General features: G+C 39.1%; 1 protein-coding gene across 1 annotated transcript in view; it reads right to left on the bottom strand.

The window, feature by feature from the left end:
• Positions 1 to 17,344, bottom strand: part of CFAP91 (cilia and flagella associated protein 91) — a 123,781-nt gene that overhangs the window by 62,339 nt on the left and 44,098 nt on the right. Inside the window, exons 7-10 of the mRNA XM_055434433.2 lie at positions 11,027 to 11,204; positions 8,998 to 9,155; positions 6,463 to 6,645; positions 5,426 to 5,568 (exon numbers count right to left, since the gene is read on the bottom strand). Coding sequence (XP_055290408.2) covers positions 5,426 to 5,568; positions 6,463 to 6,645; positions 8,998 to 9,155; positions 11,027 to 11,204 — 662 coding nt within the window. The remainder of the gene's footprint in view (positions 1 to 5,425; positions 5,569 to 6,462; positions 6,646 to 8,997; positions 9,156 to 11,026; positions 11,205 to 17,344) is intronic.

The raw sequence follows: 17,344 nt of genomic DNA, 5'->3' as shown, positions 1-17,344 counted from the left end.
GTAACTGTTTCATCTAATTTCATAGAAACAGAAAGAAAACCAAAATAAGAAGACAGAGGAATGTGTCTTAATTGAAAGAGTAAGACAAAACCCCTGAAAGAGACTTCCTTGGTGGTCCAGTGGCTAAGGCTCCATGCTCCCAACACAGGGGCCCGAGTTTGATCCCTTGTTAGGGAATTAGATACCACATGCTGCAACTAAGAATCAGTGTGCCATGACTAAAGATCCTGCATACTGCAACTAAGACCCAGAACAGCCAACTAAATAAATATAGACATTAAAAAAAAACTGAAAAAACAACTAATTAAACAGAAATAAACAATTTACCAGATAAAGAATTTGAAGCATCAGTAATAAGTATGCTAACTGAATTAGAAAAAAGGATAGATGAACATGATGAGAATTTTAACAAGGAACTAAAAAATATAAAAAAGGACTAGTCAGAACAAAGAAAAATACAATAACTGAAAAAAAGAAAACACATTACAAGGCATGAATAGGTTACTGGTGATAAAGAAGAGACATAAGTGATCTGGAAGACAGAATAACAGAAATCATCTAATCAGAACAGGAAAAGGAAAACAAAAAAATGAGAATAGTTTAATGGATCTACAGGACAACATCAAAGATATCAACATTGGTGTTATAAGGGTTCCAGAAGAAGAAAAGAGAGAGAAAGGGGTCAAAGTATATTTGTTAAAAGTATGACTGAAAACTTTCCAAACTTGAAGAAGGAAGGTTCTTCAGGTGCAGGAAGCACATAGTGTCCCAAACAAGATGAACCCAAACAGACCGACACTAAGACATAATTAAAACAGCAATGGTTAAACTCAGGATTCTGAAAGGAGCAAGAGAAAAACAAAGAGTCATATACAAGGGAACCCCCTTAAAGCTATCAGCTGATTTTTCAGCAGAAACTCTGCAGATCAGAAGGGAGGGCCATGATATATTCATAATGTGTCCAAAGAGCAAAATCTGTAATCTAGCAAGATTATCATTTAGAATTGAAGGACAGACAAAGAATTCCTCAAACAAAAACTAAAGAAGTTCAATACTAGACCTACACTAAAAGAAATGTTAAAGGGTCTTCTCTCAATTAAAAAACCCTATGGTATGACAAGAATTAAGAAACTATAGTCAAGGAAAAATCCCACTAAAAAAGGCAAATATATAGTAAGGGCTAAGTTTCAACCACTTGAATAAGCAAGTACAAAGGTTAAAAGATAACAACTGTAAAAGTAACTGTAATACAATATATAATGAAGGTATAAACATGAAGACATAAAATAGGATATTAAAACACAAAATGTGGGGAAGGAGTAAAAAAGGTAAATCTTTTAGAATGTATCTGAACTTGTTACTACCAGTTTGAAAGAAGTACCATGTATGAATCCCATGGTAACCACAAATCAGAAACTTACAATAGACATACAAAAATGGAGAGGAAAGGAACATAAGCATACTACTAAAGGAAATCACTGAACTATAAGAGAAGAAGCAAAAAGGAGAATGAACAGAGAACTACAGAAACAACCAGAGAACAAGTAATAAAATAGTAATAAGTATATGCTGCTGCTGCTGCTAAGTTGCTTCAGTCATATCCGACTCTGTGCGACCCCACAGACGGCAGCCCACCAGGCTCCCCCGTCCCTGGGATTCTCCAGGCAAGAACACTGGAGTGGGTTGCCATTTCCTTCTTTAATACATTACCACACTGAATGCTTTTCTCTCTTAATTTGAGAAACTGCGTGTCATCCTATTACCACAGGTAAGTGGGAGAACAATCTTTAAGTATGCTAAAAATAAATGAATTGTATACTTTATAAGGTTAAGTTTATGGTACATGAATTATATCTCAATAAAAAGTAAAGGAGAAATAAACACTTCCAGGTACAAATAAAAACAGAGGGAGTTCACTCCCAGTAGACCTGCCCTGTAATAAATGGTGAAACAAGTTCTTCAGGAAGGAGATAAAGAACATAGGTCAGAAACTTGGATCTATTTAAGAAAGGAAGAGTGAGGTTTCCCTGGTGGCCCATTGGTAAAGAAGCTTCCTGCCAATGCAGGAGACAAGGGTTCAATCCCTGGTCTGGGAAGATTCCACATGCCACAGGGTAAGCCCCTGTGCTGCAACTATCGAGCCTGTGCTCTAGATCCTGGGAGCACAACTACTGAAGCTGTGCGCCCTAAAGCCTCTGCTCCACAGCAAGAGAAGTCACCACAACCAGAAGCCCTCACACCGCAACTAGAGAGTATTCCCCGTTCTCCACCACTGGGGAAAGCTGAGCACATCGACGAAGACCCAGTGCGACCAAAAATAAATAAATAAATAAATTTTTTTAAAAGAAGGAAGAGTAGAAGAGGTGGAATAAATAAAGGTAAAATACAATATTTTTTATTTTTAATTGCTCTAAAGGATAACTGCTAAAACTATAAGAGTAAAAATGTATTGGGTGATTATAGCATAGGATCAGTGAAATAAATGATAGCAATGTCACAAGGATGGTACAGAGGAATTAGAATAATCTGCTATATGGTAACCACATGACATATTATTTAAGGTGGACTTAGATTATTTATATGTAAAATCATTACACTAGTTCACAAAGCAAGCCTCACTAAATTTCAAAGAATAGGTATCATACAGGCTAGGATCTCTGACCACAGAGCAATTGAGAAATTAATTAGAAAATTAGTTACAATTCCTGCATGTTTGGAAATTGTAAAATACATTGTTAAATATTCACAGGTTCAAAAATCATAATGAATGTTTAAAAAAAAGACATTGACAATAATGCCAAACTATATATCAAAACTAATGGAATGTACCAAAATCAGTGTTTTGAAGGAAATGGTTAGTTTTAAATATTAAGAAACTGATGAGTACCTGAAAATTAATGAGCTACATTTCTATTGTAAGTTAGGAAAAGAACCACGAAACAGCACCAAAGAAAGTACAAAGAAAAACAAAATAAATATGAGTGGGAACTAATGAAACTGAAAAAATATACACGACAGAGAAAATCAACAAAATCAAAAGTTCAATGTTTGAAAAAAATACCAAGAAAATAAACAACCCTTCAGCAAAGTTAATTAAGGAAAAAGAGTTAAAGGACAAATTAATAACTTGTTGAATGAAAAGAATGGGCATGATTATAGATAAACACTAAAAAGGCTTTAAAGTAATACTATCAACAACCATATGCAAAAATACTGAAAGGTTAGGTGAAATAGAATTTGTAAAGAAAATAAAATTTACCAATATGATGCACAAAGTTCTATAAGCTGTAAGAAAACTGAAGGAGTGTTTAAAAATTTTTCCCATGAAGAAAACATCTGTCTCAGATAATTTTATATGAACAGGTACCAAACTGAAGAAATGGATTATCTTAAACTTATTTAAACTCTTTCCAAAGGAGGAAAGAAGGAATACTCTCTAGTCCATTTCAAAAGACCTGTATAACTCTAAGACCAGTGTCACATATAGTTTTTCTTTCTGAGTAAGAAAAATAAAGCCATTTCCCTCATGAATATACAAAATATCAGTATATCAAATCCAACAATGTAATAAAAATAATACACTCTGACCATGTTATGTTCATACTAAGTGAAAGTCACCCAGTTGTGTCCAACTCTTTGCAACCCCATGGACTATACAGTCCAGGCAATTCTCCAGGCCAGAATACTGGAGTAGGTAGTCTTTCCCTTCTCCAGGGGATCTTTCCAACCCAGGGATCAAACCCAGGTCTCCTGCATTGTAGCTGGATTCTTTACCAGCTAAGCCACCAGGGCAGCCCAAATATGGCTAAGTATGTGAAGTACTAAGGGAAGTACTTCAGGGAAGTACTAAGTATGTGAGGACAAATTAACATTTATAAAAAGCTATAAATGTTCCTTATTAGAATAGTAATTTTTTAAAAGAAAACTATATAATTATCTCAATAGATTCAGATAAAACATTTGATAAAATTCAACATAAACACATTACTAAAAGCTTCAGTAGGTTAGGAATAGAAGGGAACTTCCATACTCTAATAAGAATATCTACAAAACAATCTTATAGAAAGTGAGAAAATGATGAACATAGAATTCAGAATCAGTAAAGAGACTGCAGGATGAGGTAGGAAAGAACCACATAGATATACTATTTTAAATGTCCTAATTCTTGTTTTGTCAAGGACCTAATTTTTATAATCAGTGTGAGTTCTCTGGAAACTGGAAGTGTTAGTTGCTCAGTAGGGTCCGACCCTTTGCAACCCCACGGACCCTCCAGGCTCCTCTATCCATGGAATTCTCCAGGGAAGAATACTGGAGCAGGTTCATTTCCTTCTCCAGGGGATCTTTCCAGTTGAGGGATTGAACCCACGTCTCCTGCATTGCAGGTAAATTCTTCACTGTCTGAGCCACCAGGGAAGCCCTGGATCCCTATGCTATTACTAACTGAACAAACAAACATGCTTGGACCAGTGATGAGGGTATGTCATAAATCAGTGAGTCCCAAAATGTGGTCCCTGCAGCATCAGCATCCCCTGGAAACTTGCAAAAAATGCCAATACTCCAGGCCTCTCTCCCCTAATGAATCAGAAACTTTGGGGGTGGGGCCCAGCAGCACATGTTTTAACAAGCCCTCCAGGTGATTCTTACGCAGCATAAAGACTACGCACTACAATCATAAGCTACAAATTCAAAAGTATACAAGTCTGAACACCTATAGTCCAATTAAGAAAAGAGAAAGGCCAGCTAATGGATGAAGCTGTACAGTTGGCTCATGGGATGACCATCAAACTTTCTCATTTAGCTGAGTTTAAACTAGATGAGAGGGATGCTGAACATGACTCCCTTTCTTCATGATCCTAACAAATTTAAAGGAAGAAAATGAGGCCTATTACACTATTAAAACCAACAGTAATCCTGCATGCTAGAAACTTGTTATACATCAATGCTGTGTCATATTTTATTGGGTAGATCCCAAGTCAGAACCATTTTTAGAAAGTACCATGACTTCTGCAAATGGGGAAAATACCCTCCAGGAGGTTTTCCTACGGTTTGAAATGAGGGGGTAAAACTCTGATTCAGCACAACACAGGCAACCACCAGAAAGGTCTAGAGAGGAGGAAAAAATGTAGGCTTGTGCGTTGAGATCTACTGGACATTGCCGCCCAAGTGCAGTTCTGGCGTGTAGTATATCTCTGCAAAAGCCCACTAGAAGCATCTTGCCATCCAGATGGGAAGTCAGCTCAGTGCTCTGTGATGATCAAGAGGGGTGGGAGCGGGGCTCAAGAGGGAGGGGATATATGTATACTTATAGCTGATTCATGTTGTACAACAGAAACCAACACAACATTGTAAAGCAATTATCCTCCAATAAATAAAAATTAATAAAATTTGCTAAGAAAGTAAAAAAAGAGAAGCAGCAGCAGCATACCTTATGAACCTCTGCCAACTCATGGTCCATCCTTGCATCCCTCTTTAGAAAACCATCTTTGGTAGTATTGACTTTTGGTTTTGGTGGTTTGATTCGGGGTTGTGTCACAAAATCTGGGAGACATGACTCAAGCTCAACTAATCCTATGGAAAGGAAGTACATGATTAGTGTCCGGTGCTTAAATATATCAATTGAAAGCATACTGTTAATTTTATTAGCAGTTTGCCAAGTGGTTTTATTTAGAATTACTGATAAGGGTTATCTCATATAATTGAATTGTCCCTGAAATACAAAGGAAATTTCTACATAATTAACTTATATTCTTAGTAACTTAGAATGTAAAATAAGAAATGCATTCTAAAATAAAACCACTGTCCTACCAAAAAGTAATAATACCACAATAATAAACAGGAAGTTAATGATCATATGATACATGGCACCACCATTCTAAAGTGGCACCACCACACCAGGTTATCATATTTAGCTCTGGAGAGGGTCAGCCAGAGGCGCAAGTTCAATGGTGTGACTGTCAATGCACGATCTTGGCCATATGATTCTCCAACCTCTCAACTGAAATTTAAATAATTTAATTAAGCCTGTCTTGGACTTTACAACAGGTATAACCCTCTCCATTAATTTATCCCCTAGTTTATCCATCCCCTTGCCCACTAGTATTCCGGTGTTTCTTCATAAAGGGCCGATTTCATTACATATTTCTTGTTTGCATCATTAACCTGGTATAAAACCTTTTTCTATTTTATTTTTGCATAACTTCGATTTTAGTGACATTAAACATGTTTACATGTTTAGTAGTTTATTGACTTTACTGCTTGGTAAATTGTTGCATAGTGTATCCATTTATTTATTTAGGTCTTGACAGTTTTTATTGGTTTCCATGAACTCATTATTAATAATACTAAACATGTAATGGCTATTTCTTACAAATATTTTTGATTAGCTTTTAATCTAAATTGCTATATTTTATATTTCTAAGATAACTCTCTTATACTAGGCTTGTAATTAGGGGAACTGCTTACCTTCATAGGTGTTGAGATAGTGGTTTTTTACTACAAAGTCCTCTGAATTGTTGTCTGGGAAACGACCAAGGCGAGATAGAGGTCCATAGACCTGTGATGCGTAATCACAGTAATCCTTGATGATATTTCTTCTCTCCAACTTCCCTTCTATATTCTTTCCCTTTCCCATAAGTTTTCTGATTGCTAAAATAAAACATACCTCCATGACTATCTCTAAAATATTTTTCCGAAAGATCCAAATGCAGGCTAGTAAACCAGTTGTAGTTTTATTCACAGGGAGACTACTGAGCTGAATAAATTTCATCATGATCACTTACTGCAGCCCGAATACAACATTTAAGACAAAGAACAGGTGGATATGACAGGAGATGAATCAGCTAGTGTCCTCAATTGTACTCATCAAAAATCTTTTATAACTGCATTCTAAGTTCTGGGCCAGAAATAAAAGTTTGTGCAATGTATGAAAGAAACTCAAAGTAACTGAAAAATACATGTCTTCAATAGAGACTGAGGGAATTATTTTCTCCTAAGAGAATAATTAAAAGGGAAGGAAGACTACAAGCTCTTTAAAAAAATCTCTGGTCATCTTGGCTAACACCAGAATAAATTAGAATATATCCAAGCTTATAGTTTAAGAATTATTTGGCAGGCTCAGCTGTACATAATAGTTTACTAATCTAAGGAGTCAGGATTACTACCTCTACCTGTTCCTTTTCTTTCAATCCCATCACAGACCCACCCCTTTTGAAGGCTCTACATCAGGTACTCTCAATGGGTGTAAAACCAGATTGTGAGATTTTGAAGCCATATTGCAAGAGGTGGCTGCATGTACCACTGCTGCCTTTTGAATGTTGTTTATATGTGACCCTCAGGGCTTTTGTGTGTGACTTGGAAGTCCATGATTAAAATACTTTATATTTTAGTTAGTTGTCGTTTAATTGCTAAGTTGTGTCTGACTCTTTTGCAGCCTCATGAACTGTACCCACCAAGTTCCTCTGTCCATGGGATTTCCCAGGCAAGAATATTGAAGTGGGTTGCCATTTCCTTCTACAGGGGATCTTTTTCACCCAGGGATCAAACTGGTGTCTTCAGCACTAGCAGGAAGATTCTTTACCATTGAGCCACCTGGGAAGCCTTAGTTATTTATGAAAATTAGTCAACCCATCACTGGTTATTTCAAGGACTGAAAAGAAAAAACCGTTGACAATATCTAATTGCATACCTAAAAGCTAGTTAAGTGAAAAGTCATTTTCTTACACACTCAAAAAAATTCAGGGGCATATAACACTGAGAGCAGATAACAAGAACCTGACTTTCTGGGGACAGGAGTCCTCGAAGGTCTTCCTGGAGGAAGTGACATTTGAATTGTTTCTTAGCCTGGGTTCCCCCAAAGACAGAACCTGAGATAAAGGCATGTGTGCAGGTAGTTTATTAAGAGGTGATCCCAGAGGGTGAAGAGAGAGGGATGGAAGGAGTGACGAGAAAAAAAAAAGATTAACCCATTGCTAATTATGTCAACTGCTGAAAAGGAAAAAATGTTGGCAGTATCTAAATGCATGTATAGCAGCTAATTAAGCTAAAAGTTATTTTCTCACATCAAGAAAGTTAAAAGTTCACTAAAAATAATTAAGAAATTAATTTTTATAATTGCTTTACTAGGAACATTTTGAATAATTCTTTACTGTGATTATATTGCTATTATTATGTGTATAGATTGCTAATCTGCATATATAAATGATGCAGTACAACTTTTATAAGTAATGAAATTATATTTAAAGTTACTCAGCAAGTACAGCTATAAAGCTAAATGCTAATAAATTAAAAAATTTTTAATTCTAATTAAAAATTTTTACTAAGTCATTTTTAATCCTCCACTGACTTCTCTTTTATGTATAAAGTACAGATATATTTATAGTATATAAACAGATATATACTATACCTATGGTATTAAAATTTCACGGGAGGGACTTCCCTACTGGTCCAGCGGTTAAGAATCTGCCTTGCAATGTAGGGGATATGAATTTGATCCCTGGTAGGGGAACTAAGATCTCACATGCCAGACATGGGGCAACTAAGCCCACATGCCACAACCACTGAAGCCCCTGCATGAAAAAGAAGACCCAGCACAGGGGTCTTTAAAAAATTTTTTTTAAAATTTCATGGAAGGGGGATAAGTAGGAAAAAAAGATATCTGAATGTCTCTTTTAGTGGGAAACAATGAAAACCAGGTTGAGAAATAAAGCTCTCTATCCAGGGCTTCAGCCTATGAATATGGGCAGCCCAATATCTACACAAAACACACACACAGTCCATAATCCCAACAACTTGCTACCCGTTAGAATATCATTACTTGATTTTCTTAGTGATGAATTTTCTTCCACTCTTCTACTTCTGAGAAATAACTCATCTCCTGTCTCTTATCAGTTAAATAACACTAGGACCAAAAAAGAATTATATGACAGTTAAATCAGCTTTGGTCAAAAACCCAAAGCTGAGCCAGCTTTTCTCTCTTATTGGTTGGCACTGCACCATCACCTGATTCATGCTTCCGTTGAATCTGTGCCAACTTTGCCTCCTTCGCTTCCTGTAGTTTAGACCACTGGGCATTCAAGCGTGCCATGTTCACTTCATTTTGATTTTCGTCACGCTTCTTCAGCAGCTCTTTTAGAACTTCCAGGCGAATCTCCTGCAATCTTCAAGCAAATTACAATCATAAAGAAGCCTATGGTCTCTCAAACAGGATGCTCTACTAAAGAAAGGGAACATTTGCCATAAATAGGAGCTTCTCTGATCATGCATTTTAAAAAGACCACTCTGGCAGAAGTGTGGAAAATGAATTGTGGGTTGGGGTAGGCACTCAATAGTCTTCATATAAGAAGAATATTATATGGGTGTATCTCTAGGCAGAAGGGCCTAAGTGAACAGAAAAATGTCCACAGTTTCAGGCCGACAGGTATTGCTGGAGGGTTAAGGAACAGGAGGACTGAGAGAAAATGTGGTTGTGGCATGCCACCTTGAGTGGTGAATGCGAAAATGCCAGCATCTGACACATACGGACATTCATTCTTCACTTCCCTTTACCTCACCTTCTCATTATTCTCCAGGACCACCTTGCTTACATGTACATACGACTTCAAAATATCTACTTCAGCCCAGATATTTCTGAACCAGAACTTCCATCTACTTGAATCTCCAATTATCCTTTCAAAAAACCCTCACTCATGTTATTCCCCCAGAAATCGACTCCTCCTCCTACCTTCTTCCCTCCTCTGAAACACTTCTTACATCTGTTCCCTAACTCATGTCTGGGTCATTGCTCTCCTGACTCGGACTCTACGTGTTAGTCTAGTCTAACAAAGATTTCTTCCAATCTTTGTTCCATGTAGTGGTCAAGATTTTCCTTTCTTAAATGGAGACTGGAACATTTTACTCTTACTTAAAAATTTACATAATAATTTATTCAATCACTTATTTGTCAAATACTTATGCCAGGCCGGGAATAAAACAATGCTGAACAAGATAAAATGCACTGTCTCAAGGAGCACTGTTTCAGTGAAGCAGGCATATAAACCAACATTTACAACACAGGGATCAAAACACCAGGGCAGAAGAATGAAAAGACTTCTGCAGCAGAAGAAATGGCAGAGCACCTCTTTCAGTGCTATTTCCAGTTGATCAAAAGGAAGGAGCGGGCTGGTGGGAAAGGCTTCTTCACAGTAGCCATTAAGTCAGCACTTGAGGATCAAAAGGGTTGAGATTTGCCACACTGACAAGGGAGAAGTGGGGCCTCAACAGAGACAGCACATTGTCAGGGGCTTGGCAGCACTGTTATGAGCAATGAAGCCCCACAGCACAGGGACAAAAGGTACCTCAAGAACTTCCCTTCCCCTCCTTCTTGCTAAGGAGCTGGAATTTTCTGGTCCTCATCATTTCTACATATTCAGAGACAATCTCATTACTGAAAATACATCAGTTAAAATGGCTAAAAATTCAACCAGAAATACCCTAGCATATTGTTACTTATGTACTGTCAGGTCACCTCTTAACTGAAACATTTCACAGTTTGTCTTTTAAATATAAATGTCTTATTAGCTGCAGCTAGAACCCAAGGGGTCCTGACTGAATCCGATACCTGGGGGAAGAGACAGGGTCAGCCAGGAGGCTGTTTGATGGATAGGAAGAGGGTCAAAGTCGAGGGACCCTGGCACTGGTAAGGAACAGAAAGGGACAGTCTGAAAGACATTTTGCAAAAATCAGTGGAATTCTGTGACAGTCTAGAGAAGTTACTAAAGAGAAAAGAGAAGATCAGAGATGCCGTGAGGAATTATTCAAATCTGGGTTCCACACTGGACTTCACACATAAAAGAAGGCATTATATATATATTTACATTATTGGAGAAAAAATAATGGAGCTATTGCTCCTGAAACCAAGTCTCCTAACTCTGCAGGTTAAGGATTGCTTTTAAACCCTTACATTTGGGAACTCTATTTGCTCTATTGCTTAAAAGTATTAACATTAATCCCATTAGTGTAGGAGCAACTGTCTGGGTAACTGAGAACCTACTTCTCAATCTCCTGCTCTCTGAAGGCCCACTCCTTCCTCTCCATGGCATTCATCATCCGCCTCCTTTTCTCAAACTGGGAGGTGTCACTCAGAGGGGGCAGGGTGTCTTCCCAAGCACGCTTCTCCCGGGCACGTTCTATCATCTCTACTTCAGCTTGTCCTGCCGGGAGACCTCGACCTAGAGGATGAGGCAGAACACTCAAGAAACACACAGACACACTCATGTACCTACTAGTATTCCACTGACTCCCTCTCAGTTCCTGTCCTCTTTAAATTCAAGGTTATGACAAGATGAAACGATATTGGGATATGTCTCCACATGTGCCTGAGAGTGTGTTATCTGTGCCCTGCACACTCTGTTGTTAGCAATTCAGTCAGAAGACATTTTATTTGGATGGAAGGATTTAAAGATATTAAGTGATTACTAAATAATCACACCTTGGAACATTCTGTATTGGAAAAATCCATCTTTTGAAATACAAAGAAATATCAAAATAACTTGCAGAAGATCATAGTAAGTGGTGAAACCCAGAAACTGCCTGTGACAATCTGGCCCTTGCGGTCTTACATGCTACACTATACTCCCTCTCCAGAAACAAATATGAAACAAAAATGAACTATACAGAGAAGCCCACAGCTAATACCACATGCAACAGTGAAAGGTTAAAGGCTTTTTCCCTAAGATCAGGAACAAGGCAAGAGTGCACACTCTCACCACTCCTATCCAACACAGTACTGGAAGCCCTAACCAGAGAAAGTGGGGGGAAAAAAGAGAGAGAGAAAGAAATAAAGAAAAATGCATCCAAGTCAGAAAGTGAAAGTGTTAGTTGCTCAGTCATGTCTGACTTTTTGCAACCACATGGGATGTCCATGGAATTCTCCAGGCAAGAATACTGGAGTGGGTTGCCATTCCCTTCTCCAGGGGATCTTCCCAACTCAAGGATAGAACCAGTGTCTCCTGTACTGCAGACAGGTTCTTTACCTACTGTGCTACCGGGGAAGGAAGAAGTAAATTTATATGCAGATTTCATAATAAGCTACCTTACTGAACTAAGATTCTTGGTTCTGTTCATTTAAATTTTTAAAATGAGTGTATTGCCTACAAGTAGTTTTGCTCCTTCTTTCTAATCCTTATACCTAATTTTTCTTCTATTTTACTGCATTAACTCAATTATTTCTCAGCCAGGATGCTATTAATATTGTATTGGGCAAACAATTAATTTTTGGATGGGCCTTCCCCATACAGGGCAGGATGTTTAGCATCCATGCCAGCCAAGCTCCCCCAAACCCAACCCATTTGCCTTATCATTATTATGGAGTTTCAGTTTACAATATGAATGCATGTTGAATGTTATCAAACTACTTTTCCTGAATCTACTGAAGCATTTTCTAATATTTTTTTGTTAAAATGGTAAAATGCATTATTTGGTTTTCTGATATGGTACTAAACTCGAGTTTGTATGATTAACTCATTTGGTTATGATAAGTCATCTAGTAACTTATTTTTAAAATTTATTTACTTGGCTGTGCCTGGTCTTAGCTGCAGCAGGCAGGATCTAGTTTTCTGTTGTTGCTCCGTCACCAAGTCTTGTCCGACTCTTTGTGGCCCCTTGGACTGTAGCATGCCAGGCTTACCTGTCCTTCACTATCTCCTGCAGTTTGCTCAAATTCATGTCCATTGAGTTGGTATTGCCATCCAATCATCTCATCCTCTGTTACCCACTTCTCCTTCTGCCCTCAGGATCCTCCTTTCTCAGCATTCAGGGTTTTTTCCAGTGACTTCTAGTTCTCTGATCAGGGATCAAACCCAGGCCCCCTGTATTGGGAGCGTGGAGTTTTAGCCACTGGACCATCAGGGAAGTGTCAGTCATCTTTTTAAGATACTGTCACATGTCACTTTTCTATATACTAATAATGAACTATCAGAAAGAGAAAACAAACAAACAAAAATATCCCACTTAAAATCCCATCACTTGATTATGGTGGAAGATCTCTTTAATGTGTTGTTGGATTCTGTTTTCTAACCCTCCCACACTGTTGGCAAGAATGTAGTTGGTGCAGCCATTATGGAAAACAGTATGGAGGTTCCTCAAAACACTAAAAATGGAGTTATCCTATGATCCAGGAATCCTACTCCTGGGCATATATCAGGACAAAATTACAATTCAAAAAGATACATGCAACCCTCTGTTAATAGCAGCATTATTCATAATAGGCATAACATGGCAAGAACCTAAATGTCCGTATACAGTGGAATACTACTCAGCTGTAGAAAGAACAAACTAATACCATTTGCATCAACATGGATGAACCTAGAGATTATTATACGAAGTGAACTAAGTCAGGAAGAGAAAGATAAATACCATATGAAATCACTTATATGTGGAATCTAAAATGACACAAATAAATTTATCTACAAAACATAATAGCCTCACAGAGAACAGACTTGTGGTTGCCAAGGGGGAGAGGAAGCGGGGAAGGGATAGAGTAAGAGTTTTAGATTAGCAGATGCAAACGATAATATATGCAGTGGATAAATAACAAGATCCTTCTGAATAGCACAGGGAACTATACTCAATATCCTGTGATAAACCATGATGGAAAAGATATGAAAAGGAATGTGTTCATATATATATAACTGAATCTCTTCATTGTACAAAAAAATTAATACAACATTGTAAATCAACTATATTTCAATATAAAATTAAAGAAAAACAAGTAATAATAAAGAAAAAATAAAACAAAATCCTATCAAAGAGAGAAAAATACCTACGAATAAACTTAACCAAAGAGGTGAGAGACCTATATTCTGAAAACTACAAAATATTAATGAAAGAATCTGAAAACCGCATAAAGAAATGGCAAGATATCTTGAGTTTTAGATTGGAAGAATTCATATTGTTAGAATGTCCACACTACCCAGAGTCTACAAATTTAATTTGGTGGAGTAGAAGGACGTGTGCTCATCTTCTCCTGTGAGAACATCAAAATCACAACTAGCTGCTGAACAAGCATCAAAAAGAGAATGCTGAAACCACCAAGAACAGTTCCTCCACATCCAAGGACAAAGGAGAAGCAGCAAGGTGGTAGGAGGGGAGCAATCACACTTAAAATCCAACCTCAAAACCCACGGAAAGGAGCAGTGATCCCCACAAGAGACTGAGCCAGACCTGCCTTTGAGTGTCTGAGGGTCTTTTGCAGAGGCATGGGTCGGCAGTGGCCTCCCACGGGGACAGGAGCACTGGCAGTAGCAGCGCTGGGCGGCACGGCAGGTGGCACAAGTCCTCCTGGAGGAGGCCGCCATTAGCCCCACTACAGAGCTGCTGGACGGGCGATCCACAAACTGGAGAACAACCACACCAAAGAAGTTCTCGTGCTGTTGGGAAAGTTCGAGGGCCCACAGCAGACTTCCCAACCTGGAGATCTGGCAAAGGGACTGGGAATCCCCAGGGAGTCTGACTTTGAGTGTCGCTGGGATTTGATTATAAAACTTCCATAGCACTGGGGAAATAGACTCTTGGAAGGAAAAGACAAAACAAATGTGCTCCAGGACCCAGAGAAAGGAGCAGTGACCCAACAAGAGACCGAGCCAGACTTGCCTATGAGTGTTTGGGAGTCACCAACAGAGGCCTGGGTCAACTGTGACCTGCCACAGGGTCAGAGGTATTGACAGCAACAGTCCAGGGAGGCACAATGCACTGTCATAAGTCCTTGTGGAGGAGGTCACCATTACCCCTACCATAGACCCTATAGATCCACCATCAGTTCAGTTCAGTCGCTCAGTCGTGTCCGACTCTTTGCGACCCCATGAATCACAGCACGCCAGGCCTCCCTGTCCATCACTAACTCCCAGAGTTCACTCAAACTCATGTCCATCGAGTCGGTTATGCTATCCAGCCATGTCATCCTCTGACGTCCCCTTCTCCTCCTGCCCCCAGACCCTCCCAGCATCAGAGTCTTTTCCAGTGAGTCAACTCTTCGCTTGAGGTGGCCAAAGTATTGCAGTTTCAGCTTCAGCATCAGTCCTTCCAATGAACACCCAGAATTGATCTCCTTTAGAATGGACTGGCTGGATCTCCTTGCAGTCCAAGGGACTCTCAAGAGTCTTCTCCAACACCACAGTTCAAAAGCATCAATTCTTCGGCGATCAGCTTTCTTCACAGTCTAACTCTCACGTCCATACATGACCACTGGAAAAACCATAGCCTTGACTAGACGGACCTTGGTTGGCAAAGTAATGTCTCAGCTTTTTAATATGCTATCTAGGAGGTCATAACTTTCCTTCCATGGAGTAAGCGTCTTTTAATTACATGGCTGCAATCAGCATCCTCAGTGATTTTGGAGCCCAAAAAAATAAAGTCTGACACTGTTTCCACTGTTTCTCCATATATTTCCCATGAAGTGATGGGACCAGACGCCATGATCTTAGTTTTCTGAATGTGGAGCTTCAAGCCAACCTTTTCACTCTCCTCTTTCACTTTCATCAAGAGGCTTTTTAGTTCCTCTTCACCTTCTGCAATAAGGGTGGTGTCATCTGCATATCTGAGGTTATTGATATTTCTCCCAGCAATCTTGATTCCAGCTTGTGCTTCTTCCAGCCCAGTGTTCCTCCTGATGTACTCTGCATATAAGTTAAATAAGCAGGGTGACAATATACAGCCTTGACATACTCCTTTTCCTATTTGGAACCAGTCTGTTGTTGCATGTCCAGTTCTAACTGTTGCTTCCTGACCTGCATACGGGTTTCTCAAGAGGCAGGTCAGGTGGTCTGGGATTCCCATCTCTTTCAGAATTTTCCACAGTTTATTGTGATCCACTCAGTCAAAGGCTTTGGCATAGTCAATAATGCAGAATTAGATGTTTTTTTGGAACTCTTTCGCTTTTTCCATGATCCAGTGGACGTTGGCAATTTGATCTCTGGTTCTTCTGCCTTTTCTAAAACCAGCTTGAGCATCTGGAAGTTCACGGTTCACATACTGCTGAAGCCTGGCTTGGAGAATTTTGAGCCTGACTTTACTAGCGTGTGAGATGAGTATAATTGTACGGTAGTTAGAGCATTCTTTGGCATTGCCTTTCTTTGGGATTGGAATGAAAATTGACCTTTTCCAGTCCTGAGGCCACTGCTGAGTTTTCCAAATTTGATGGCATACTGAGTGCAGCACTTTCACAGCATCATCTTTCAGGATTTGAAAGAGCTCAACTGGATTTCCATCACCTCCACTAGCTTTGTTCATAGTGACGCTTTCTAAGGCCCACTTGACTTCACATTCCAAGATGTCTGGCTCTAGGTGAGTGATCACACCATAGTGATTATCTATGTCATGAAGATCTTTTTTGTACAGTTCTTCTGTGTATTCTTACCACCTCTTCTTAGTATCTTCTGCTTCTGTTAGGTCCATACCATTTCTGTCCTTTATCGAGCTTATCTTTGCATGAAATGTTCCCTTGGTATCTCTAATTTTCTTGAAGAGATCTCTAGTCTTTCCTATTCTGTTGTTTTCCTCTATTTCTTTGCATTGATTGCTGAGGAAGGCTTTCTTATCTCTCCTTGCTATTCTCTGGAACTCTACATTCAGAGTTCCACCATAGAGACTGCAAACTCTAGGACTGGGCTGCCTCAGGCCAAACTACAGGGAGGGAGCACAGCCCGACCCATCAGCAGAAAATTTAAAGATTTACTGGGTATGGCCCTGCCCACCAGAGCAAGACCTAGTTTTCCCCAGAGCCAGTCCCTCCCATCAGGAAGTGTGCATTCCCATCCATCTGAGGGCAGACAGAATGGAAACCACAATCACAGAAAATTAACCAAAATGATGGCCTTGTATAACTCAATGAAACTTTGAACTATGCCGCATAGGACCACCCAAGACAGCTGGGTTATGGCGGAGAGATATGACAAAACATGGTCCACTGGAGAAGGGAGATGGCAATGCACTTCAGCATTCTTGCCTTGAGAACCCCATGAACAGTATGAAAAGACAAAAAGATAGGACACTGAAAGATGAATCCCCTAGATTGGTAGGTGTCCAATATGCTACTTGAGAAGAGTGGAGAAATAGCTCCAGAAGGAATGAAGAGGCTGAGCCAAAGCAGAGACGACACCCAGTTGTGGATGTCTGGTGGTGAAAGTAAAGTCTCATACTATAAACAACAATATTCCTGGAATGTCAGGCCATAATCAAGATAAACTAGAAGTGGTCAAACAGGAGATGGCAAGGGTAAACATTAACATTTTATGAATCAGTGAACTAAAATGGGCAGGAAAGGCAAATATAATTCAGACGACCATTATATCTACTACTGTGGGCAAGAATCCCT

The sequence above is a fragment of the Moschus berezovskii genome, chromosome 1, assembly GCF_049115385.1.
Source record: "Moschus berezovskii isolate FMDL1 chromosome 1, NW_MosBer_1.0, whole genome shotgun sequence".
Lineage (NCBI taxonomy): Eukaryota > Metazoa > Chordata > Mammalia > Artiodactyla > Moschidae > Moschus > Moschus berezovskii.
This window is presented reverse-complemented; position numbering and strand designations above follow the sequence as displayed.